General features: G+C 38.7%; 1 protein-coding gene across 3 annotated transcripts in view; it reads right to left on the reverse strand.

The window, feature by feature from the left end:
- LOC110166493 (corticotropin-releasing factor receptor 2) overlaps nt 1–27823 on the reverse strand; it is a 250282-nt gene that overhangs the window by 40013 nt on the left and 182446 nt on the right. For all 3 annotated transcript variants that reach the window (XM_055151708.1, XM_055151707.1, XM_020931738.2), the window contains exons 4-7: nt 26917–27023; nt 14255–14372; nt 10494–10647; nt 1519–1579 (exon numbers count right to left, since the gene is read on the reverse strand). In XM_055151708.1, coding sequence (XP_055007683.1) covers nt 1519–1579; nt 10494–10647; nt 14255–14372; nt 26917–27023 — 440 coding nt within the window. The remainder of the gene's footprint in view (nt 1–1518; nt 1580–10493; nt 10648–14254; nt 14373–26916; nt 27024–27823) is intronic.

The following is a 27823-nucleotide window of genomic DNA, read 5'->3' on the forward strand; positions in this document are numbered from 1 at the left end:
TCAAGACTTAAAACCAGAAGGACAGGACCTTCTCTATGACCAGCCCCAAACAGCCCCAAGTCCCAACAGCCCCCACAGTGGAGAGTTTTAAGTCTCGTCTTTAAACCCACCGTATTTTCCGGACTATAGAGCGCACCTGAATGTAAAACGGGTCAACTTTTAACAAAATTTTAAAATTGTACATATATAGGCCGCACCTGAATATAAGCTGCAAGTGTCCACGTCTTCAAGAACGTTTTTAAGGGCCATTTGCTTTTATCGCCTCAAATCTTTTACCGTCTTTCTGCATTGAGTCAGTTCGTCACGCTGCCGTCCCCAACGTCTCACCATCGACTCACTGATGTCGAGCTCACGTGCAGCAGCTCTGTTTCCTTCTCCCACAGTCACATCAATCGCCTTTAACTTAAAAGTTGCATCATCTGCATTTATTCGTGTGTTTTCCATGAAGGGGATGTGTGTATGAAGCGCAAAATAACTGTTCGAAACTTCCTCAGCGCATCACCACTGTCGCTCTACGGCACATGTCTCCTGCAGAAAGAGCCTCTGTTCTGTCTGTATCATGTCAGTGTCTTGGAGGATTTCAGCAGATTTCAGACTCTCTCGGGGGCGGGGCTAGTTCTGTCAATCAGGTATGAGTAGATGTCTGGCTACTGAAGTTTGAGACGTTTCTTCTCGTCATTTACGCATACGGGTAAGACGTATCCCCCTCACTAATGTTCATTTGACATCATAACTTATTTTATCACAGGACGATAAACTATTTGAGTGCGCTGACAATATCGCGAGCTAGTGTAGCACAGACAGTAGTGTTTTCTGCACTCAGGCTGCACGTATCTGCTGTGTTGTCAAACCATAGACCGTAAATAAGAATGGACAATGTGCCAAACAAATAATCCGTCCATATATTCGCCGCATGGTTTTATTTGCCGCAGGGTTCAAAGTGTGAGAAAAAAGTAGCGGCTTGTTTGGATTGGAGTTTGGAATTTATGGCACTTTTACTCTCTGGCTTTTAACACCGCGTGAGTTGTGTGCTCCTCTGTGTCTTTTATTTATTTGGTATTCTTGCTCTTTTAGTTTTATTGTCTTAATGAGGACTAGTGGAGTTAAGTAAAGCTTTATTTTAAATTTCTATTGGATATGTTTTATGTCTATGCTGCAGCTCTATGGAAACTGTTTTGTTCATGAAATGTGCTCTAGAAATAAAGTGGATTAGATTGAAACTTATGAAGCCAGAACTGGACAAGAACTTTATTTCAATCTTTAATATAGTGATGTGAACAATGTTATAGTGAAATAAGTAGTCTAACCTGTCATAAGCACTTTGGCTCTGAGGTGTGATACAACTTCTCCCTCACCATTCCAGATATTTTTAGCTTTCTTAAAATGTCCACTTTACCCATTTCACACCTGTCTGGATGTTGTGGACAGGGCTGAAAATTGCCCAATGATCACGTCAAGTTAAAATGATCTTCCACTCAAACAAACTCAGATTTTGTTTTGTTTTTTTTGGATACTTACTGTTCGTTTTCATTATAGAGTTTTCCAATGGCCCACGCAACTATTATCGGACACGGAATACCTGGAGAGACAAAAGGAAAGGAAAGAAAATGTAGATTAATCACGGTGGGGAAGTAATTAAATGCGAAAATACATATTTAGAATACAGATTTTGAGTAACTGTATTCTGATAGTTACTCATTTCATTCTGTGGCATTAAGAAGAGCTACTTTCCTAAAATCAAATAAATACTTTGTGATACTTAAAGGTGCACTGTGTAACTTTTCTGGTAGAGAGTCCACTACCTGGTGTTTGCCATGGAGATGTAAATGCTTTGCCTGGATTGTTTCAAAGTATGATGTTAAAATGACCAATCTTGCATTTACTTAATCCTTCCAGACAAAATGTACTAACATTTCCAGTACATTTGTCTTCGCCTGGATTTTTTTTTTCTCAATTGTGCTATTAAAGCTCCCCCTTTTAATCCCTAATGAAGTCTTATACATCCTTTTTTTTTCAGTTCAACCTGTTATTTCACAATCTGCTGCTGTAGTTGTGTCATATGGCTGTAATAAAAACTATAGGGCCAGAAATACAAATGAAAAAATAAAATGAAATAAAATCCACACTTTTTCATACTAAACAACTTTCTGGACATAATTTAGGGCCTTAACTACAAAAGTGCAAAATATCAAGTCTGTAAGTGAACTCAAAATGTCCTTATTGCCTCAAAACAAAACAAAAAAGTGCGATGGCCTCATGACTTTCCCGGTGTCAGTCATGGACAAAGCTCGTGTCAGGTCCAGGACACAGAGCCACATCCCTTCCTGCATTTCCATGGGGTTTATTACATTTGGATTTGTACATTTTAACTGAAAAAAATCTGAAAATAAATGTGTTGTGGCTTTTTGTTGTGTTGTCGCATTTGTGTTTGTTGCGGCGTTTGCGTTTGTTGTGACCCCTCTCGGCTTCCGTAATAAAGCATTCTCCAGAGCCTTCCTATAAGTTGTGTACTGTCCTTCATCTAAATTATAAAGAGTTTTATTGACCAAGAATCAGGAAGTGTGGAGTTAGGATGCTGCTTGTCAGTTGTTAGCATTAACTCTTTCCCCCATGAAGACGACATTTGACGACTCCCCCTGTTTCCTTAATGACGTCTTTTGACACCTCTGCTGTATCACTAAAGACGTGATTTGACCATTAGAAACGGCTCGGTTTTTCACATGTGAACAGAGACTGTGATCGGTGGGGGCCACTACAACCCACACTAGACTGACCAATAGGATTCAACGATATGTTTTCGCCGATTTTTTCTGAAGTTAATCGAAGTAGTGACGATGGCAGCTTCTGGAAAGAGTACAACACGAAACACGTGCAATGGAAAGATCGCGGCGCTGCGGCGCACAGTTTTAGAAATAATGAGGAGCGGATATATTTTATGGATAAGTTTAGAGAAAATGATTTTTATAGATTTCAAAGTGATGATGTTGAAGTTGATTATAAAGTGGAAAACAGTGATAGTGATGGACTTTCAGAGAGTGAAACTTATGAAGATGAGAATGCCGCTGATGCGTCTGTATGGAGTCCTGCGATATCCAAACAAACTATCTGGGCTTTATACTCGATTATGAACCAAAATTGCCCTGAAATCTGGATGTTGCTCAGGCGAGTCCTTTAAAATATATAATATATATATTTCAGTCTTTTTTTCCAAGATGTGATGTATAACAGAACTGCTAGAGAAACAAACACTTATGTGGAGCTCTGCACACGAGAAAGTAACCAAGATGACAAATACTGGACACCCACTGACGGGGAAGAGTTTTATTATTATATTATTATATTATAATAAGCTAAATGAGTTGAATAAATTAAATGAGTTGAATAAATTAAATGAGTTGAATAAGTTAAATGGAAAAATGAATTAGGTGCACACAGGTGTGAACAACAGGTAAAAACAGGTGCACACTTGGCTTTACTGTATCTGGTGATATGAAATCTGTTTAAATACTTTGACAAAGTATATATATGTATATATATATATATATATATATATATATATATATATATATATATATATATATATTATATTTTTTTTTTTTTTTTTTTGAATATAGTACTCAGAACATGCATATATCAGATGCTGAATGTAGTTTTTTTTTTTTGATTTTGCACCTGACCAGGTAAACTCTCATTTTCAGTGAGCTGTTATAAACCTATAAATGAGTTGAATCACATTTAAATATCCATAAATTAATAGTTCAGAGTTTAAGGTTTCCAGAGATACCAAATATGCCTGTGTTTCATGAGGGTGAAAATCATTTATAATCACTCGTGGAAGTCTGTTTTCTTTTATGCAGTTATGCTCTAAGGGCAGCCCTAGTCATATATGTATGGGTTGTTCCTAGTGGGCGTCCAGGGGGGAAAGAGTTAAAGTGACGGCAAAACTCCGCTCTGGCCTCTGAAAGTTGTAAAAAAAAAAAAACGCTTCACTGTGAACGATTAAGATGCTCAGAATGCATAAGGTAAGTGCGGAAAAATTTTGGATCACTTCAAAAATAAATTAGGTATGGTTTTCTCACTTTTAAGACACAGCGCCTTTAACCAAGCTGTATAATTGCATTCTCTATTCATTTACGAATTGGCTCTGGTTTGACCGAGCCTACGTCTTTTGGCTTTCAACAGGAATCAAAAGAAAATAACTAAAGACGAGGCCCCAAGCTGTTTAGCAAGAGCAGTTGAAGGGAGCTCACTCCTCTGTAGTCTGCGAGCTATAAGCAGCTGCTAATTGCTTTAACATGGTCAACAACAACTATTACATCAGCGAGTCTTCAAAAAGGGAAAGAAAGGATTGACTATGATTGAATTAGGCTTTAATGTATTCCTCTTCCCAGCATGCATCAGGACACAATTCATTTGACACACTTCTATCACGGGCTAATGAATGCTAATTAAATATTGCTATGGTCTAATATGGAAGGTGTAAAGGGAATTCTTGACCTGCTAACATATTCCATACATTAGCCAAGGATCATTTCTGTGGAATGCTACAGTGTGTCATGAACGAGGTCTTTAATGAAAGGAGCTGTGCTGGATTGTATTCAAGTATTAAAGTTGAATGTGTTTGCCCCTGTTGAGAAATATTGTAAAAGCAGCTCTCAGGATCAAAATGAGAGCTCTGGATATTAATCAAGCTTTATTTCAGGGTTCATGTAGAACTTTTCAAAAACAGATAGAACACAAACAAAACAGTAATACTGGTCTATAGTCTAGAGCAGGTGTCAAACTCAAATTCACAGAGGCCAAAATTCAAAACTGGGACTAAGTTGTGGGTCAAACTAAATATTTATTGAAAAATTTCAACAACACCTGCATGTTTTCTCTTCTTTCGGAATATGTAATGTTAAACCTTTTCTTATTAAAATAAATGTTTAATAATAGTTTTGCTTAAACACTGAATCCAGAACAAGCAGAATATAAAATAATAACAGCATTTTAAATAAATAATGCCTCTATAGCCTAAACTATTAATCTAATACATATTTGATATGATCTCGTGGGGCAAATATAATTATATTGCGGGTCAAATCTGGCTCCCAGGCCTGAGTTTGACATGTCTGGTATAGCAGAAGCAGTTCCTCCACTGCCTCCAGAGTTCGGAAGTAAACCTGACACTACTCTGCTCAAGCATTATTAAAACATTTATAATTTCACTTCCTGAATCCTCAAGGTGCTTCATAAATTCGTAAACAACTTTTCACAGGATTCAATGTAGGAACATTATTCTGCACAAACAGCAAACTGACACTTACCCATGGAGGGACTTTTATCAGGATATGAAAGGAATCATTATATATAACCTGCAACTACTTCAGTGTAGTTTTACTGTAACTGCAAGTGGGCAGTGTACTGTAGAGTGGTGTGAGGTAAGCTCTGAACACAGCTATTTTCACATTGCTTCTACACTTATAATCTTAAATGGACTTGCTCCACCAGCTCTGGGTGAGTTCATTAAGCCCAGGTCCAGCACTAGTGGTCGGGGAACAAGAGCCTCTATCAGAGGCGACTGTGCAATACCCTATAGACGCACAACTTTCAGTCAACAGGTGTGATCAGTCAAGGGCACAGAAATCTGGAACAACATCCCAGCTGCTATAAGAGACTCCACCACATTCAGTTCATTTAAAACTAATCTGAAGCGATGGCTTAAGAGAAACCAGATCTGTAACCACTAATGTTCTGCTCCTATGTAAATGTCAGTGTTGTATGTCATGCTTGTGTGTTTGTCTATTGTGACGCGTTTTATGTTCTTATGTTTTATGTCTCTATCTCTCTGACCTGCCAGGGACTACAGATGAAAAGTAGCCTTAGGGCTAATTCTGGCGTATTTACAAGTATATGTTCATGAATATGCATTGTCCCTTTTAAATAAATAAAAAATAAAATAAAAAAAAAACACATATGACATTTCCATGCCAACATATTTGCCTGTGTGTACAGTTTGCAGTACTGCCTCTGAATATCAGTATGATCACTGCTGATCATGTGACCGAGGTATTTGACCTTAACTATAGACAGCAAGAGCAGGAAACACAGTCTTTAGGTGCTCCTTAGTCCTAACCACCATCATCACTCTCTGTACTGTCTGCATCCAATCTTAGAACCAGGAAGAGACGTATTAGCGTGATCATTGTTGTCAGCAATAGTTATGGCAAAACTGTGCAATTGTCTCTAAAAGTTGTGAAAAGTGCTTATGAATTCATCGTTGTGAATAATTACAATGATAAGAATGTGCTGGGAATGTGAGCATTGCCAGTTCATTAAGTTTAATATGTTCAGGTTTGATATCTTGTTCCAAAAAAACAAAACAAACAGACATCCATCATTTTTAGATGCAATCAACCACCCATAAAAGCGTCTAATTTCACAAATCCAATATCACTTTCACGTTTTCTCATACAATACAGTCTCATCGGATTCACCCAAACCACGTTTTATGTCCTTTTTTATTTCTTCAAGTGCCCATTAGCAGACATTCTTGGACGAGATAGATTTTTTTCCTCCATTAGCTCATTCAGATTTGATTGTCATGTGCGATTTCTCCCTGCGCCCATCTTCCTCTTTTACTCATCATCACGGCTTCCTTGACATATCATTGGTCTGTCACTCCTAATCAGGGAACATCTCATTGCATCAGCTTCTATTATCTGTCCCAGCGCGTTACGTTTGAGTCACTTTATTTTGACCTACATGCAGACAAGGATGCCCACTCTCCCCCTCTTTTTTTTATCAACGCAACCTCCATTATCCATATGAGGGCCTAATGACATTAAGGTAGAAGGTTTTCTACACAATTACATGGCGGTACGGCTCGGGGTATGGCAAAAAAGTCAAGGTGGAGGATAATTTATGTGGTGCAAGGATACGGTATCAATGTGTTGAGGATTTTTTGTTAAAGCTGCACGGTGCAACTTTTCTGGTGAAGTGTCCGCAACTAATTGTTTTACCTTGATTATTCCATAGTATGGAAATAAAGCTGAGCATCACAATGGAGACAGGTTAATGGTGAGATCTATGGAGAAGCAAGCCCACACATTAGGGGTGTGATGTTGTCGTGGTCTCTTCACGGTATTAAACTGTGTGGCTCATAGCACAGTAAACTACATGGACCATAATCCTTTGCGGGCACGACATCGGTCTGTGCGCCTGTTGTGGACGCACCAAAGGCTTTTAAGCCTGAGGTCTAGAAGCATTTTGGGTTTGTCGTGACACAAAACGAGAAATGAGAAAAGGTGTCGGACAAACAACAGACAGAGTGTACAGACACAATGCAGCGTGCGGTTCACCTCGAGAAATACTACAACATGACAAGTCACTTGATAAGACGACACACCGAAAATGTTCAAGAATGTGTTCAGAAAATCAAGTTGGGACAAAAAACTATATATGAAGCATTTACAACAGCACTGCCTCACAACAGCTCAAGAAAGAATGAAACACATCGCAGAATATAAAGTGAGTGATTTGCATCAATTTTTCATGGTGGAAGACGACGGGTTTAAAAGGTTAGAGGCTAAACTGGAGCCGAAATGTAAAATGCCATCACATTCAAGTTTGTTTTTTTAATTTCCTTTGAGGAGGACTCACATATACATTGAGTAATAATGTGTTTAATGCAGTTTTGCGCACAGTTGTTTACATTTTACAGAAACAAAACAGCTCTTTGTGGCTGATGCAGTTCAGCTTCTGTCAGACTTGCTCCTCGAGGCTCCTGACTACAGTTTTATTACAAATGTTTAATTGTTACTTGAATTTTGCACTTGAACGTCAAAGGCTTTTGAAGCTGTTCAGAATGTCACTGATATGAAAATGACAATAAATGTTTTACCAAATGATGCTCAAAACATTTTATAATGTCACTCCTGTTATTATGTAAAATATCGTAATATCGTGAGCTTTCCTACGATATCACAATAAATATCATACTGTGAGGTTCATACTGTGACAATAACGTATTGTGAGACTTGGATATCGTTACAGCCCTAATGCACACTGTAAAAATTTATGTTTTTTAATGTATTTAATACCTTTAATTGAACAAATGGAAGGGAGATGCCGTATGTTTAAGCCCTACTGTGGAACATTCCAGGCAAAGAACTAACATCTCCATGGAGAACGTAGCGGATCCTCCACCTTAGAAGTTACACATTGTCCCTTTAACTTATATTTTATTGTTTCTTATTCATATTAGCAGAATATAACAAAACAAAACACACAAGTATACAGAACAAATGGTCAGTTATCCTTCAAATTAACAGTCCACTTTTCATTTTTTTAAGAAAGAAAGTCCCTTAATGTGCCTCCAGTTGTTAAGAAGATCGTCATCAAATATCTGGTCTGTCTTTCTGTGCTTTCTGACCTAAGTATCAAACTAAACCCTGTTTTTGGCAACTCGTACCCCAGTATTTTTCCTCGTGTCTGGGCTAGTCGAGCAAAGGAAATGGCATTTATACACTTCAATGCCGCTTAAGTCAAAATACAGAGACATTTTCCTCAAGAGCTCTCATTGAAGCTTAAGTGAAAGTTTCCTGCCAGCTGAGTACTCATTGGTGTAGACAGAGTCGAGACATGTCTGACCTTTCCTAAAATGAAAACGACTGTTTGAAAAAGTCCACGTTGTTTAAAGTTCAGAATGGACTCACAGAATTTAATCTTTTACAAAAGGTTGTTGCTAATGTCTCTTAGACTGTAAGATTAATCACAGTCAAATAAAAACTGTTCACCTTCTAAATGGCAGAAACAGAATAATGCGATTTTAAAACAAACTGAAAATGAAATTGCAATGTTGGTTTGAAACTTGTAATAAGATACAGTATTTTCTGAACATCCAACCTGACGACTTTTAAAGGGACTGTTCCAGATTTTCTTTTTCATATAATAAAGTCAAATTAGTCTTACCCCAGTACAGGTAAGTTGTAAAAATAAATAAGTGTCAAAATAAAACCGCTGTGTATTGTCCACGTCTAATTAGAAAGCGCTGTTAGCATGCTAGTTGTTCTTAGCAGTGGCCCCAACTCTACTTTTTCCCCTGAAAACTGTGAAAAGCCCTTATAAACCATCACAGTGTTATGTTATGATAACAGGAAATATCTCTAGACCAGGGATCGGCAACTCGCAGCTCTGGAGCTGCATGTGGCTCTTTCATCCTTCTGTTGTGGCTCCCTGTGCCTTTGTAAAATAAATAATGAGTATTTAATTACAATAAAGTTTTATTTTACTTTGTTCAGTTTTAAATGTAATTCTAAATTTGTACATAATGGTACTCTTGTAACATTCAAATAAAACGTTTTTAATATCTTTGTTGCTCAATTATGTGTCAAAGCCGCTGATGTGCGACACCCGGCACATATGTGGCAACTCAGATTTACCAGGCCTTACATCAGCAGCATGATTTATCAAGCTTTTTCAACTCATGGTCGGTAAATGATGACTAAATCCAAGAAAAGAAAAGTTTCTGAAGAAAACAGAATGTTTAATGTTCCGTGGGCAGATTCATTTTCTATCACAGCTCATGAGACTTGTTTACACGAGATAAAATGATGCTGTAACACAGAAGCAGACGGTATTTTTTGTTCGCTGCAGGTGGATAATTTAAGTTTGGATTTTTATTTCCTACGAGGAATCAATTAGACATTGAGTAATAATGTGTTTAATGCAGCTTTGCGCACATTTGTTTACATTTTACAGAAACTAAACTTAAAACCACATGGCTCATTTGCATAAACTATACGCGTTCTTTGTGTTTCTGATTTTGTGTGGAATATGAGTGTTCTTTCTGTGACAGAGAATGTGCTGCTGATGGTGAGTCTGTTCTGTGCTTTTATCGCATTGGAGATGGTTCATGTTAAACTTTTTGCAGATTATTCGTCTGCAGATCATACGCATGACCATATAAATGAATTATTCTCTGTAGCATTTAATTGATTTCATAAATGCAACACACTGTAGTCTTTTACAGAGTACACAGGTAAAAAAAATGAAATGCAGTGTTATCCTTTTAGATGTTAAAAGGGTTTTGTGGCTCTGGGTGTTTTTCTTTTCTGTGAGAGATGCTCCAAATGGCTCTTGGAGTATTTAAGGTTGCCGACCCCTGCTCTAGACCGCTGCAAATCGATCAAATAGTTCTGGTTTTCCACATGTGCCTGGAGCTCAGCCGGTACAGTGTTTGTCCTTGTGTTTGAATGCTGCCATTGTGTCCTTGGGCAAGACACCTAACTTATCTCGCCCCCAGTGTGTGCGTACACTGATGTATGCGTGAATGGGCGAGTGGTTCCATGATGTAAAGCGCTGTGAGTGCCTTGAAGGTCTAAAATCGCTATATGAAAAATATGACCATTTCCAAGTTGAAGTTTTAAGACAGTGAACTCAATAAAAGTCAAGCAGATGTATATTGCTATAAACTTTAAGTGTGAAAAGAGCTTCATTTCTGTACTCACACCAGCCGATGAAGAGGAAAACCCACTTGCGGAGCTTGTCTGTCGAATACGTCATGACGATGGCTGTGTGCAGATAACAACCCTCCACGAACATCCAGAAGAAGTTGGTCACCACAAAGTAATTATAGATGGTTGTGATGAGTCGACACCAGGGCTGCAAAATACAACCAAATCAAGTGTTAAAAAACAACAACTATTCTTCAAGATTTCTAACACATTTGTACAGTGAACAGAAGTGGTTAAAGTATGTCAGAAGTTAATATAGCTAATATAGACTATTCATATTGATGTTTTATTGGGCTTATATTATGCAAAATTGTGCTTTAAGCCATGTTATAATGTTTTTACCTCCTCAAAAACAGACCTGGAGTTGTGTTTTTCATTCCTACAGGTTTGAGTAATTCTGTATTATTAGGCCAGATTCATTAGCCAGTTTCACTTTGTGCTAACCATCTAACCTCGCATTATTACAATTCGTTCACTCGACAGTAGGTGGGTACTTTTTAAAAACTTAACCAATCGCTGCTATTTGGTCGCGACGTATGTAATGCACCGCAAACTGGTATATTAAGCTTTTCCCAAATCCCGTAGGAAGAAGGACAATAACGTCTTTCCTCTTGATAAAATTCACCAAACTTTCTCTTTGTTCCGGCTTTAAATCCTCGATCTCAGGAATCGTTGACAACACAGAATGTCTGGCTCTTTGTTTATTGGCTGGTGCCTGAACGTGCACTTCTGGGGTTCTTGCAAACTGTCTAGTGTATTCTGATTCCTGACCTAGTCGCTGGAGAGAAATGAAATTGAGCGGAGGCACTAGGTGGCGCCAGGCTGGCTAGCTGTCTACATCTCCAAAGCTCCAAATGCTCTGTTCCACCTTGTGATGTCATGAGGCGTTAGTTTTCAAGTGAACAGCTCCTTTTTCCTTCTACCTTCTACCTTAGTTAAATAGAGAATGGCAGTTCCAGGGCTGAAATTATCTAAATTATTCTAATAGAAGTGTGTGGAGGAGAGCACTTCTTGTATTACCACATGACATCATAAAGTGGAACAGATTGTTTTCTGTTTGAGAGAAGAAGTCAGCCAAATCTGCAGGGTTTGTGTGTTAAACGTGTGTGGTATGTTTCTGACGAGGAAACAACATTATAACATAGATCAGAAAATGTGTAACATGGGCCCTTTAAATCATCTATGAAAAACTACCAAACAAAGTAGAAGAGTGGTTACGTTCATGAACACGCCAACATCTGATTTCAGTAGTTTAAATGACATGCAAACTGCAAAATCCAAACTGAGTGATTAGAGGATGAGGCCATGATTGGAAAGAAATCAGTGGACTTATCATTTAATTAATCTTATTCATTTAACTCCCGAAATGTGACCATAATCTGATTTTGAGTGTGCATGTAACCACAGCCAGTGTTCATGCTGGGTACCTGATGTTTAACTATGAAAATGAATGTCAGCAACGTATCTGGCTCTTTATTTTATAATGTAGTTGCTGTATTTTCTGGTCTACTGAAAACACCTGAATATAAGCCACATCAACTTAATTTTAACAAAATTTTAAAATTGTACATATATAGGCTGCACCCGAGTATAAGCCGCAGGTGTCCACGTCTTCAAGAATGTTTTCAAGTTTGGGCCATATTGCTTTTATTGCTTCTGAAAGCTTTTGTCGTGTTTTTGCACTGAGTCAGTTCCAAATCTCACCCTCAACTCAATGATGTCGAGTTCACGTGCAGCAGCTCTGTTTCCTTCTTCCACAGTCACATCAATCGCCTTTAACTTAAAAGCTGCATCATCTGCATTTCTTCGTGTGTTTTCCATGAGGAGGGTGTGTGTATGAAGCACAAAATAACTGTTCAAAACACAATCAAACAGCATCTTCCTTGGCGCATCACCCCGTCTCTCCCTGCGCATGTCTCCTGCAGAAAGAGTCTCTGTTCTGTCTGTATCATGTCAGTGTCTTGGAGGATTTCAGCAGATTTCAGACTCTCTCGGGGGTGGGGTTAGTTCTGTCAATCAGGTATGAGTGGATGTCCGGCTACTGAAGTTTGAGATGTTTGTTCTCGTCATTTACACACACGGGTAAGACGTATCCCCCTCACTAATGATCATCATCTGTGACGGAGCGCCTGTGTTGCCCCGTCATCTCCCGACTGGCGCGTCTGAATCTGGCCAAAGAGCGCGCACGACGCTTCTTTCCCTCCCCATTTTGCGGAGCTAAGCTCCGATAGACTGATTTATGCAGGATGTTTTTTCCCCAACATCTGAACGGTTTCCCGGCTAGTGCGTTCGAGGGTGCACACTCGACGCCGACACCGCTTTCTTACCTGCAGCAGCCTCTGCGCCGTTCTTGGGTTCGGGGCCAAACCGAGGCACTTCCTGGTTGGGCTTTAAATAGCGCATAGTGGCGCGCTCAAGGGGGACATGTGATCATGGACTCAACCATTGTGGTCTATTTGGGGTCATTTGTGGGTTTTGAAGTTGTTTAATGTAACTTATGTTAACCTTATGAGGGGTTCTTTAAGTTATTTTTATTATGTTTATTTCCAAGTTGATTTGTGTTCCTCAATTCAGTTCTGCTTATGTTAATTCCTTAAAACCCCATTTTCGTTAATTGGTTAGCCCGGGGGGAGGGGCTAAGGGGGTATAAAAGGAGGGAGCTCCAGTCATTTGGGAGTTGGTATTTGGCCTGACTACGTGGGTGCTGGCAACTGTAAGTGAGATCATTGTACATATTTTTGTAAATACTTCTGTCTACATCCTCTTTTTTTTTTTTTGTCACTGTAAATATTCCACTCTGCACTTGGAGCTGTGGTGTGAATAAAAAAACCCACTCAAGTGAAGTTTTTTGACTGAGCCATCATTTTTACATTTATTTCGGATGAACCCGTGACAGCATCAGAACTTATTTAATCACACAGTGATTAACTATTTGAGTGCGCTCATGTAGCAACTTCATGTGAACCCTAGATCCATGTGTAACCGCACAGACACGGTGTTTTCTGCACTCAGGCTGTGTGTATCCACTGTGTTGTCAAACCATAGACTGTATATATGAATGGACAATGTACCAAACAAAGAATCCGTCCATATATTTGCTGCATCGTTTTATTAGCCGCAGGGTTCAAAGTGTGAGAAAAAGTAGCGGCTTATAATCCGGAATTTACAGTATGCATGATAATGCAATCTAAACATCCAAAATGTTCTTAAGTTACACACAGTGGGTCTGACACTTGCTTGTTACGATGGAGATGTCATTGCTCTGCCTGGACTATTCCACAGGGTGACATTAAACAGCTCTTCTTTACATTTATTAGAGATGGTTTTACAGCTCAAAAATACCTAGAAAAACAGACATTGTGACTGTGAGCGGGGTCGTCTCTCCACAGATCTCACCTGTAACTTGGTATGGTATGGTTTGGTCTTCATGGTGATAGCAAGGTTTAATACCACAGCGTGAAACATTCCAGCCAAAGCAATAACATCTCCCTGGAGAAAAGCTGATGGACTCTGCACCACAACAGTTACACAATGCACCTTTAAGCTCCTAATATGTCTTATTTTTCTCCTTTAGTGTTCGTGTTTTTGCTTCATTGCCCATTGAACTTGAGTAACATCAAACCAGCTAATGCACTCCTCTTCCACTCTGCTTTTTAGCTTTTTATTAACCGTGGAATGGGGATGAGAGTTGAACAGGTTTGAACCCCAGCTTTAAAAAAAAAAAGCCATAAAAACACACATCTCGGTGCCGTTACCTCGTTGCTCTCGTGGACGTTGTGGTCGATGAGTTGCAGGAGAAACCACATAATATTTCTGAGAATGAACGTGGCGATGAGGTTCCAGTGAATGATGTTACGCAGACACCTTATGCTCCTGGAAAACAAGCACAAAAGCTAATTAGAAGAGCTGTGGAAATGTCATCTTCTCCCATTTTGTTTAGCAGTTTGAATAGAAGCTTGTGCAGTTCTATACACACAAATGTGCAGCTTTTGTGTGGTCACTTCTTGCTGTTTGCCTGTTGAAAACTGTTCAGCAAGAAAAATGTAAAAGATATGGTTAGAATATTTGTTAATTTTATGTAGGATTTTGGTTAAACTACCTATATTTTGCTAAATTGACTCTTGTGACTTTTAAGCCACATTGTAAAGTTGTTACCTCTTCAAAACGAGACCTGGAATTGTGTTTTGTTTGAGTAAACCTTTATTATTTATCTGTCTACATCTCCAAACCTCAAAATGCTCTGTTCCATGTTGTTCCTTGGGGATGTTTGCTCAAAAATCACCCTCTTCATACTATTTTGAACAAAGCAGAAAGCTCTACTGCGATTTCTGAATTATATAAACTAATTGTTAAGTGCACACAAAAAATTCTACCTGTTGAGCAGCTTTGGAAAACTGAATTGAGGGATCATTCGGAGTGAGATTGGATCCAGATTTGGTCCAACATCTCGCTTTGATCAAGGAATCCCAATCATTAGATGATTCATTACAAAATTATTACCGTATTTTCGGGACCATGGGGCACTCTGGATTATAAGGCGCGCTGTCATAGAATGGTCTATTTTCAAGCTTTTACAACACAAATAAATGGCACCAGACTATAAGACGCATTCAACGAAACACAACAGTTGGATGGGTCAGTGGGACTTTGTTTGGCGCGTTCACGGTGACTCTGGGCTTTGCTCAGTTGTGGCGCGTAGGGAGGGTGCTGTCTGGGACTACAAGTCTATATAAGTGGCACATTGCACTCGCTTTTTTGGTTCGTTCCTCCGTTCCGTTCCTCGTCGGTGTGGAGTGATGAGTGTGGCTGCAGGTGTTTTTCGCTGTGCGGTCGCTGTCTGCTCAGTGTGTGTTTGTGTGTTCTGCGTGTGGTGCGGCTTTGTAGTTTACTGAAGTCGTGCTGGGACACCGAGTGGATTTGTGTATAGGGTGCTCTGGATTGCGGGGCGCAGTAATTTTTGATGGGGATGGAGGCTTTTATAGTGCGGACAATACGGTAAGAGTTTAAAGAGTTTATTTATACCCTAGAAGATTACACCAAATGAAAATAAAAGACAATCAGTGTTGGGGAGTAACAGATTACATGTACCGGCGTTACGTAATCAGAGTACAAATTATGAGTAACTGTATTCAGTTAAAGTTACTGTTTCAATGAGTGGTTATTGGATTACAGTTACTTTGTTGAAATAAATGGATTACATGGCGGTATTTTCCTGTTTTCACATTTTGGGCTAAACCAGGACTAAAACCAGAACTAAACCAGGTCTAAACAACATGACACTAACAGTAGGTGGACAGACTTTAAGGCAGCAGTGATCTCATATAAAAATCATTTCTCTATCAATAATATTTTTAATATGGTTAAGGAAAGACTGGGCTTTTTATTTTCTTTTAACAGACAGAACATCTTACGTTAAGATATTCTAGTCTTTGCTACTTTTGCTACTACAAACAGTTGTCTGTTCATGGAGACTTGGGCTCCAATTTGAAGAGAACAAACAAGAATTTTCAGGATGTGGTTGGTACATTCATGTAGTTTTAAAAAAACATGACAATATCAAGTAATCCAAAGTATTCAGATTACGTTACTCACTTTAAGTAATTTAATGGATTCCGTTACAAACTACATTTTGGGGTGTGTAATCTGTAATATGTAGGGGAATATATTTTAAAAGTCACCTTCTCAACACTGAAGACAAACCACATGGCGATTTCTGTGTAGAAAAAAACTGTGGGCACTTTTCTACATATGATATGGGAGTGTCTTGAGGTGGCTTTGGGAAAACATCACAAACACAATGTCTAAACTAATAGGAATAACTATACCTTGCATTCAGAGGTTTCTTTTGCTAAACAACATGTCCACTAACTAAAGTAATGTCCAACTAAATCTGACAATTAATGACCGTTGTATATTACTAGCAGGTCTTAAAGCAGCCAAAAAATATATATGCTGGAAATCTTCCACCAGCATATTACTCTTATTTTACAGAGAAATTGTTCAAATGAAGCTTTCCGCTGCTCAAATGCATGGAGTCAAAACCAAAAACATTTCTTGCTGGTCCAATCTAATGATCAAATTGAGATCTGCATTGATTATATAGTTGTTACCTGGAGACCTTTCATTATCATATGTTCTTAGAATGTAAACAATATGTATCCTCGTAGTTAATTTTCTGTGTATGGTACATAATAAGTATGTAAAATGCAATTTCTGCTGTTGTCTTTTGACAGAGGGACACTTGTTTTGTATAGAGGGAATAGAAACCTGGACATGTGCGTGTGGGGGGTTTAAAAGGAAGAAAAATGCAATGCTAACTAGAATATGTATAACTGCAAATGTTACGGGAATAGTCTGAATAATGGAAAAATAAAGACAACAGGCAGTGAGTTTTGGTTCTGTGCAGCCTCGCTTCATTGTATAAAATTACAAAATAATCTACATTTTACTCTAAATTTATCAATAATTTGGCCCTTTCACGATATATGTCCTACCTCACTTAAACACATATACTGTCTAATTACCAAAAAACAAACAAACGTGTATTTACTCAAATATGTGTACATCTGCATATATCTAATAGTATCTATTTCTTAAACACAACGGACTCCAGGCAACTCCAAAACAGTAGAAAAAGATCACACATCGCACGAGGAAAAATATAGTTAAAAGGCCTTTATCTGAATGGCCAAAGCCAACATGTTTCAACCTTAACTGGTCATCATCAGGGCTTAATTAAAACAGAGCATGGGCGTGGCATTCAAGTAGCCATTCAAATAAAGGCCTTTTAACTATATTTTTCCTCATGCGATGTGTTAACTTTTTCTACTGTTTTGGAGGGCCTGGAGTCCGTTGTGTTTGAGTTGTGATCCTTTTTTCCAAGAGCGCCCTTTACTTGCACCTACTGACTGGAACACCTGCAGCAAACAGCCACATTTTTGTTCTTTCTGCACAGTATCTATTTCTTACTTGAGAATTAATTGAAATATTATTCATATTTTTACAGTTCGGCTTACACATTTACTCATTTTACAATCACAACAACAACCTTAACTTTACTTGTTTATATCTTAACTGTTCATCAAAAATAATATCTGAACAATACAACACAGTGCGGGATGCTACATGCTTATTAAAAGAGTTCAAGTTGTGGAGGGGCGCCGCCGTTACAAAACCTCGTGTTCGCATTGCCGTGACTAGCAGAGCTTCAACAAACTAACATGATCTACTTTAATAAAACCACTCATATATATCGTCTCTAAACAACCAAAATAATATACAGTTCTCTTGTATGTACTTTTTTGTAAGTGTTTCACATTAGATTACCTGAATAATGGAAAAATAAAGACAACAGGCAGTGAGTTTTGGTTCTGTGCAGCCTCGCTTCACTGTATGAAGGGGAGCGGCACAAAACTTTTCAAGAAGGGCCGTGGCTCGAGACCCGCGACTGACTCACTACACTGCCACCTTCTGGCGCACCCCGGTAATGCAAGAGTATCTTAAAAATGAAACAGAAACATGCGAGCAAAACATTACATTGACAATTTAGTTCATTTTATCACTAAGGGAGTGACTTACCAGCACAAAAACAAATAGCCAAATTATACAATAACATAAAAATGTGACTGCACATTAGGGGTGTGCAAAAATATCGGAATATCGATATATCGTATCGTTTAATGTGATTGATACAGTATTGATATCATGGGCTACTGTATCGATATATCACCAAGAGTATTTTTACATGTGTTTTTCGAAATTATTTTGTTGCAGCACTACAGTTTTGTTGCTTTTGGAGTGAAAGGAAACTCATTTATGCAACACATTTGACATTTTGACACTGTTTTGATGATTAAAATGTTTGTGTTTCATATGAACTTTGCACAAGAAGTGGTTGAACAAAGACTTGTAGTATCACAGACATGATTTTTCATTATTTTTTATTGAACTGTATCGAATCGTTTTGAAATATATCATATCGAATTGAAAGTGCACTGTATCGAGATATGTATCGTGGCCTGTGTAATGAGGTATGTATCGTATCGGCAACTTCTTAATGATACCCAGTCCTACTGCACATTTTGTGTGAGTCACACAAATAATAACAGATGCCAAAAAAGGCACACACTGGTTAAAATAAAATGCCTTTATAAATTTACAGCATGTCTTAATGGACAACTTACAAAGTCTCGCCGCGTTTCAGCCTATGGCCTTCCTCAAGGAAAGGCACAGGGAAAGGCATTTTATTTTAACCAGTAAGTGCCTTGGATTTTTTGGCATCTTTTAACTGACTTCTCTTCCAAAAGAGCACCACTGAGTTTTATCTACTGTGTATTATCCTCTGGAGGTCCCGGAAGCGCTTCTTTTGAAACCTTTTTTATGCAAATAATAACACTTGAATAAAAATTTGATTACAAAAAAAGCTCTCTTCCACCTTGTGATGTCATGAAGTTGTAGTTATCAAGTTCTCGTCTACCTTTTACCACTCGTTCAGTAGAGATTGACAGTTCCAGAGCTGAAATTATCCAAATCATTCTAGTGAAGGTGTATGGAGTTTAAAACATAGTGGATCACTTCCTTTATCACCACATGACATCACAAGGTGCAACAAAGTGTTTTCTGTTTGAGATAAGAACAGGGTCTGTGTGTTAAACTTGTGTGCGTGAAACAAAACACAACACCAGGTTTATTTTTGATGAGGAAACAACATAACAACATAGACTGTAAAATCACATAATAGAGGCCCTTTAAATAGCCAAAAATTTTTTTAAAAAAGGCCTAACTTTGTCCTCAGATATTCAAATATTGGGTATGATTCCCATGTTGCTTACGTTATAATTTGGCGTTTGGATTCTCAAGACAATTATCGAACCGGAAAACAGAATGGGCTGATTTGGGTTGCCAGATTCAACGCTCAAATTCAGTTGGTTTAAATTCTCACTACTTAAGCCGCAGCTCTGATCAGCCTATACGGTGTTTGGCTTCTCTGTGTGCTCCCTTGAGAAATACAGACAGACTTATTGTAACCACTAAGAAAAAAATCCATAATGCACATATACAAAAACATCCACATAAACGCTCCTTTTTATTTATTCAAATAACAAGATTGAAATAACAGAGCACTCCCACAGACAGCCAGCATGTCATCTATAAGCATTAAGTGCAGCCATGCATAACACGTGTACATTATGTGACATATCTCAAGGCAAAAAATATGTTCCCAGAATGCAATTACAGCACAGCCCCAGCCCTGTGCTCGAGAAAACACATATGGCAAAGGGTATTTTTAATAATAGGGATTTGTAAGCCCGCAGTCTAAGTCCAACGAAAATAATAAAATGGAATGTAAGAACAGTAAATAAAGAAGTGAAATAGAATTGGTTATGTGGACTGGGGCAACTTCTAACTGAAAAAAAAAGAAAAGGACTTAAACTAAATGGTGAAAGGGCTAACATTACTCTATTTTCTGTTGTATAAACTTGTTTCCTCGTCACACACAGACCTGGAGTTGTGTTTTGAGTTCTTCTCTCAAACTGAAAACACTCTCTTCCACCTTGTGATGTCATCATGTGGTGATACAGGAAGTGCTCCACTGTGTTTTTAAACTCCTCACACCTTCACTAGAATCCTTTGGGTGACTTCAGTCCTGTAATTGCCAACTTCTACTGGACTAAATGTAAAAAGGTAAATGTTAACCTGAAATGTATGACTTCATAACATGTAGACAGACTAATAATAATGAATAAAAGAGTTACTCAAATGTGTGAATGAAACAAAACACAACTCCAGGTCTGTTTTTGATGAGGTAACAACTTTATAACATGGTTTAAAGCTCACAAGGGTCGATGTCTTATGATATAGGACCTTTAACCAATCAGAGAGACATATGGTCCGTTCATGAACACAGAGGACTAAGGCTGGGTTCAGACTGCAGCCTGAAGTGACCCAGATTTTTTCTGATCTGATCTTTTCTGACGATTGATAAAACGATATATCTGATCTTTTGTGAAAATGCATTCATGTTAATGAACTCCGTGTCACTGAAGTGAAGCACATCACCACTCACCACTCTTGGCTACGTCTCCACATCCACACGTTCCTTTCAACAGACACCGCTGCCCCACAAACACCACGACCAAAAACCTCGTCCTTCTCCTTCTCAATCTCCTCTTTAAAACAAGTAAGTTGTTCATGTTCTGGCTCTGGTACGAGAGGAACTTTAAAATCTCCAGGTGATCAATGCTGCGTCCATGTTTGGACAACTTCTGTAAACACAGAGACGCTCGCTGTGGTTGACGTCGTCGTGTCTCCAGTGCACATGTGGGACACTTTTGGGCCGTTTAATGTTCACACTGGAGTCACATACAAGTCACATTTAATCGGAAATGTGAACGACCTCGCAAAAACATCGGATTTCACAAAAAAATCGGAATTGAGCGTTAAGCCCTGCAGTCTGAACGTAGCCTAAGACACAGCTCAGATTTCTGCAGAATCAACAAGCAAAGCACTAAACTCTCATTTATCTCAGGTAAAAGAAGTTATATATTTTGTTTTCTAAAGGAGATGTTTTCTGCCTGTGAGAGACTCGTGTTACAAATAGACAGCTGTGGTTGGTCCCACGTTATGATGGAGGATTGTCATGTTTTTTGGTTCGGTTCCAGATCCATCCCTCTATGTATCTATCATTCTGTCTTTCTATTAGGGATGGGACAAGATCTCGTGCCACAAGACTATGCACACTGGAGCATGGAAACCCAACTAAAGTCCGACGGGACCTAATTAGAACTTATGTTCGAGCTCTGGTCGAACTATGACACATCAGCATGAGACCACTCGCTTTGAGATCAGAGCTCTGCACTTCTAGTTTAGATACAAGTCAAAACTGTGTTATTATTATTTATGAAATGTGGTGCAAAACTTGAGATACATGATTTTTAAAGCATAAAAGATTGGAGAAAAGTCCTGGGGAACTAGAGTCACTATCACTAATCTGCAGCTTCACCTCCATCTGTGCGCTGTGTGGATGTAAACAGACACACGTGAGGAACAACTCTCACCTTTTTACTTTTAAATGACTCAAACTGGATTCACAGCACCGTTTTGTGGACTGGGCTCATTATTTTGTGGAGGACAAATTCTATGGATAATGTGAATGAGACGCTGCACTTTAAATTTACTGTTCTACAGAGGTGAAGAATAAAGTCTTCTCATTATTTCACTGTTTCCCAAGTTTGTATTTTGCGTTTCTGTGTCCGTTAGAGGAAAACAAACAACATCCTCCGTGTGTCAGGCCTATTAAAATAGTCTGATTTTATCTGTGTCGTGTTCGGTCAGGTTCGGACACAAATCTCTTAAAGCCTATCGGGCTCGGGTTGGATTTGATCACTGCCCTGTCGGACACGGGCCGGACTCGGACAGAAAAATTCTGCCTAATCCACACTCTAGTGCACACGAAGAAAATGATCTTGTGAGATTTTTGTCCTCACATTTTTACATTTGCCTTGGATAAAAAAATGGGTTAACTTCACTGAGTGTCTCCTCTTGTCACTGTAAAACTGTAAACTTAAATAAAGCAAAAATTGTGAAGCAAAGTTATGAACTGAATGCCACAAGCTATTTATCCAAAATTACATCCAAATCTCATCTTGTCTGGATTTCGTGGACTGAATCTATTTATTTATTTATTTATTTGTTCAGTGCGATTGTACCAACAGAAACAAGGGCAACAACCAAAAAAAAATGCCCAAAAAAGGACTGGGGAGAAGAAAAATTTTAATTGAAGTGAATTTAATCCCACCCACATCTTCAAATTGAACATAATGATATATATATATATATATATATATATATATATATATATATATATATATATATATATATTGCATTCTTGAAACATTTTCCATTAGACTATATAAATTATTTACATGAGAGGACTGAATACGAACTGAAAATAGGGGGGACTGGCTGGTCAAGCAAGTAAAAAGTCTACACATACGCAGTGTTGGGGAGTAACAGATTACATGTACCGGAGTTACGTAATCAGAGTACAAATTATGAGTAACTGTATTCAGTTACAGTTACTGTTTCAGTGAGTGGTAATTGGATTACAGCTACTTTGTTGAAATAAAAGGATTACACAGGTATTTTCCTGTTTTCGCATTTCGGGCTATATCCCTTTTTTTTTTTTTTTTTTTCCCCACTAATTCTACTCATTGCTGGACACTAAACCAGGACTAAACCAGGACTAAAACCAGGTCTAAACTGGGTCTAAACCAAGACTAAACCAGGTCTAAACCAGTTCTAAACCAGGTCTAAACCAGGTCTAAACCAGGTCTAAATGAGGACTTAACTGGACTAAATTATGCTGCATGGACCGTGTTTCCTCCTCTTCTATCAATAATATTTTTAATTTGGTTAAGTAAAGACTCAGCTTTTTTATTGTCTTTTATCAGACAAAACATCTTACGTTAAGATATCCTAGTCTTTGCTTCTCTACAACAAATCAAGTAATCCAAAGTATTCAGATTATGTTACTCACTTTAAGTCATTTAATGGATTATGTTACAAACTACATTTTGGGGTCTGTAATCTGTAATCTGTAGGGGATTACATTCTAAAAGTCACCTTCCCAACACTGCACATACGATACAACTAAACATAAACTTTTATAGACAAGAATAATTTCCTCCCCATCTGCAGTCGTCCACTTCAGGGCAGTGCTTTTCTACAGTAACTGCCCCCCCAATTTCCAGGAAAATGTTCACCATATTTCTATAGTGTATAATGATGGATGAAAAGTCCAAAACACATTTTATCTGCTATTGCAATTTCACATAACTGTCCTTTCATTTTGAGACAGTCAGTTCGGTTTATAAGTTCCATTTGCGTTTGAATGATGGAAAAAGTTATTGAAGGACAGAACCTTCTCTCAGAATGCTCCAAAATAGTCACAGCGGTACACAGAAAAATGTTATTGAGTTTTCACATAGAACACTGTCAACAATTCAGAGGGTCAAACCTAAATTTGGATATGATGATGATGAAATGAATGCCTCATTTTAAGTTGGACAATAGCAGATCTCAAAATGGATGGAAAAGGATTTTTACCGATTAAAGGGCCCGATTTTCTGATCTGTTCTAATGTTGTTTCCTCGTCTGTGTTTTCCTCGCCTGGAGTTGTGTTTTGTTTCATTCACACATGTTTGACACATCAGCCTAGCATATTCAGACGTAGAAAACACTCTGCTCCACCTTGTGATGTCATGTGGTAAAACAGGAAGTTCTCCACAAACCTTCATTAGAATCATTTGGATCATTTCAGCCCATTGCCAAACTCGACTGAAGTAAAAGTAAGAGGAAATGTTAAAGAGCCATTAAACACTTTCCCGAAGTTTTACTCCGCCCCTATGCAGAATCTGAAAAATTCTCCAGAGTGGACGGTGCCTGATGGGTTGGGAGAGCAGGTGTGGGGCGGGCTCTGGAGCGATGATTGACACCTGACTGACAGCCACAACAATCCAACATGGCATGGATCGGTGCGCTCCAGACTTTGAAACAGAGCGGACATTTGTGTTCGGATCAAGGCATTTCCCTTTTCTCCAGACACGGCGGGACATGGCGGCTCCTCACATACTGCCTATAGACGCCAGTGGCTGCGCTCATCACTTAGGCTACGTTCAGACTGCAGCCTGAAGTGACCCAAATCCGATTTTTTGGCCTCTATGTGACCTGTATCTGATCTTTTAATGACAGTCTGAACGACACAGATCCAGTTTTTTCAAATATGACCCAGGCCACTTTGAAATGTGCTCCTGAAACCGATACATATCTGATCTTTGGACATGCGACTTCAGTGTGAACAGTCAAAGCGCATGAATCCTACCTACACGTTATCAACAAGACACAAACATCACTACTGTGTGCTGAAGTAGGTGAAAATTGTTAATGAACTCCGTGTCACTGAAGTGAAGCACATCACCACTCACCACTCTTGGCGACGTCTCCACATCCACACGTTCCTTTCAACAGACGTCGCTGCCACTGTCCCACAAAACACCACGGCCAAAAACCTCGTCCTTCTCCTTCTCAATCTCCTCCTTAAAACAAGTAAGTTGTTCATGTTCTGGCTCCAGTACGAGAGGAACTTTAAAATCTCTAGGTGCTCAATGCTGCATCCATGTTTGGGCGACTTCTGTAAACACAGAGCACGCTCGCTGTGGTTGATGTCGTCATGTCCTTCAGTGTGCATACGGGACACTTTTGGGCTGTTTACTGTTCACACTGGAGTCACATACAAATCGCATTTAATTGGAAATGTGAACGACCTCGCAAAAACATTGGATTTCACAAAAAAATCTGAATTGAGCGTTAAGCCCTGCAGTCTGAACGTAGCCTTAGTAACCTGCATCTGACTCATTTACAGTGGTTAGTCCAACACAAAAATTCAAATATACTGTTCACAATTGATCCTAAAAAGACAGCTACAGACACGACTTTGAGCCAAAAGTCCCATTTTTAACAAATATGCATGAAAATGAAAAAATAAAGCCAGGGGCAGAGATACACTTCTGTTTTACACACATTTACACAGATCATCACGAGAAAACAGTGATTTTGGTGTTTAGTGGCACTTTAACTTGAAAACTACCACTATATGACATCACAAGGTGGAGCAGAGCATTTGGAGGTTTGGAGATGTAGACAGATAGCCAGGCTGGCGCCACCTAGTGCCTCCAATCAATTTCATTTCTCTCCAGCAACTAGGTCAGGAATCAGAATACACTAGTTTGCAAAAACTTTAGAAGTGCGAGTTCAGGCACCAGCCAATCAGCAAAGAGCCAGACATTCTGTGTTGGCAACGATTCCCAAGATCGAGGATTTAAAGCCGGAATAAAGAGAATGTTTGGTGAATTTTATCAAGGGGAAAGACGTTATTGCCCTTCTTCCTACGGGATTTGGGAAAAGTTTAATCTACCAGTTAGCTCCGTTAGCGGTGCATTACATACATCACAAACAAATATAAGCGATTGGTTAAATTTTAAAAAGTACCCGCCTACCGTTAAGCGAACGACTCCTAATGCTGCAATGTCAGACTGATGAATCAGGCTAGTAGACAGACTAATAATAAAAGATTACTTAAACATGTGTGAATGAAACAAAACACAACTCCAGGTCTGTTTTTGATGAGGAAACAACATTCTAACATGGATTAGAAATAGTCGGGTCCTTTAAAGTGTGTGGACCTGATGTGTTTTTGTGTTTTCATGCTTCAGCATTTGTAACATCCATCTCATTTTCAGTATTTTGATTTCAGACTTTGTTTCACCTGACAACGCTGCTGGATTGAAGTCCTCATTTAAAAAGAATAAACTTGTGTTCTACATGTGGGTGGGTTGTGGTGTTGCTTGTTGAAACTTAATTCAGGCCCAGAATATCGACCCGAGCTCTTCGATGAAAATCCATAGTCTATGTGCTGGAGGAGGCCACTTCCATCAATGTGTTCTGAGCACAGCAGCTGGGGCTTTGTGTCACACTCAGCCTGAACAACGGAGAACCAGTGAGTGGAGAGGCGCTTTTCAGGTTTTTAAAAGGGACAGTGTCCTTTTCTGGAATTATTCTGAGTAAACACAGGTAAGATGGAACTATAATTGAGTTATCTTTTTATGGTAAATGGACACATTTTTAAATCGCGCTTTTTCACATTCAAGGCACTTTAACACTTCACATTCTGAGACAAAAGAATGTGCAGTGCTCATTGTTAATTACTCTTGTAATTTTGTGCACACTTGCACTTTAAGAAACAATAAAAAATAAATAAATAATAAAACATAAATGTGACAAATGTGATAAATTCACAAATGTGAATGATAATTTATAGAAAAAAAACAAACAAACAGATATTAATCAATACTAAAACTAGTATTGAAACTAGATATGTTTTGAGCAGGTATCGATAATTTTAAAAAAGTCACATTCATAGGATAAACTTTCCTAAATTTACCACAAACTCACCCACAGCCTTTTATTACCCACAAACCTTTCAGAGGTGTGTGGTCACTTTTTGTCTAACTATCTCTGTATTAAAATGCAAATATAAAGTCTGTATGCCGGTCTGTCTCTACTTTGTTGCCTTATTTTGTATGATTTTCTTTTCCATATAGAAAAGGATTTATCTTGAAATCAGTAAAACTATTGAAAGTCAAGTCAAATAACCAAAGAAGCAGAGTTCAAATCATTTTAACATCAGACATGTTCATTTTTAACAGTGTGTACACTGTTTGCCTTCATAATCTCTGGACGTGAGCATGCTAATGAACCAGAGCTCACAGCAGACCATACAGCGACAGACGTGTGTGTGTGTGTGTGTGTGTGTGTGCGCGTGCATGCGTGTGTGTATGTGTGTGTGTTTTAAACTTGCCTTAAGCATAAGAAGAGCACAAAGGCGACCACGAGAGCTCCCACAGAGATGCAGTGTCCCAGGTAGTTGATGATGAGCGCGATCTTGTAGTGCATGGGATACTTCCTCTGCAAACACAAACAACACATGAGGAGATAAAATCTGGACTCATGACACGGAAAACAGAAGCATTTAAGAGCTCAAAACGCACTCATGCACAAGTGTTACTTGAGATGAAAGCCAAGATTGATGAAATTGTGCACATTTAAGTCAAAACCTGTGAACATGTGAGGAGACAAAGGGACACACTGTAGCTCAGATGCTTTTTCCTAAACAAGAGAGTAATTCGTCGTCAGTGCCGTGCGCTCTCACTGCCACATGATTGGCTGTAGACCTGACGCACGCCTGATCATCCAGATCGAGCAAAGTAGAGACAGTGATCTACCCATCTGATGATTTTCAGCCCAGCTCTGGTGTAAATAGTCTGATTAAAATACTCCTGTGGGATATTCACAGCGAACACATATTTAGATGAAAATGTTGTATACACCAAAAACAACATCTTTACCTGTGCTACTAAACTATAGCACATGGCCTCAGGTTTGTGAAGCTGTGGTCTATTGATTTGTATCATGCTTTTTTATTTGTGTCAAATTGCCTTGCAGGAGCAGACTGACACAGGCTTGTTTCTGTGGCGAGTTCTTGCGCAGTTACTAAGTTTTACTAAGTTTTTGTAGTTTTTACTCTATGGATGTGTTTCTCTTTGCTGTAAAATGCACTGATTTGATCAGGTTTGCACAGGCTCCTGTGGAGCTGAGGCACAGCTCATCACAAGCAAAATGGTGGAGGTCCAAACCATTTGTCTTTAGAAAAGAACAGGCAAGTCCACAGAGAGCTGCCCACTTAGTTTCACACAGAAAAGTCCAAA

The sequence above is a fragment of the Boleophthalmus pectinirostris genome, unplaced genomic scaffold (genome assembly GCF_026225935.1).
Source record: "Boleophthalmus pectinirostris isolate CB_2022bp ecotype Guang Dong unplaced genomic scaffold, ASM2622593v1 HiC_scaffold_16, whole genome shotgun sequence".
Classification (NCBI taxonomy): Eukaryota; Metazoa; Chordata; class Actinopteri; order Gobiiformes; family Gobiidae; genus Boleophthalmus; species Boleophthalmus pectinirostris.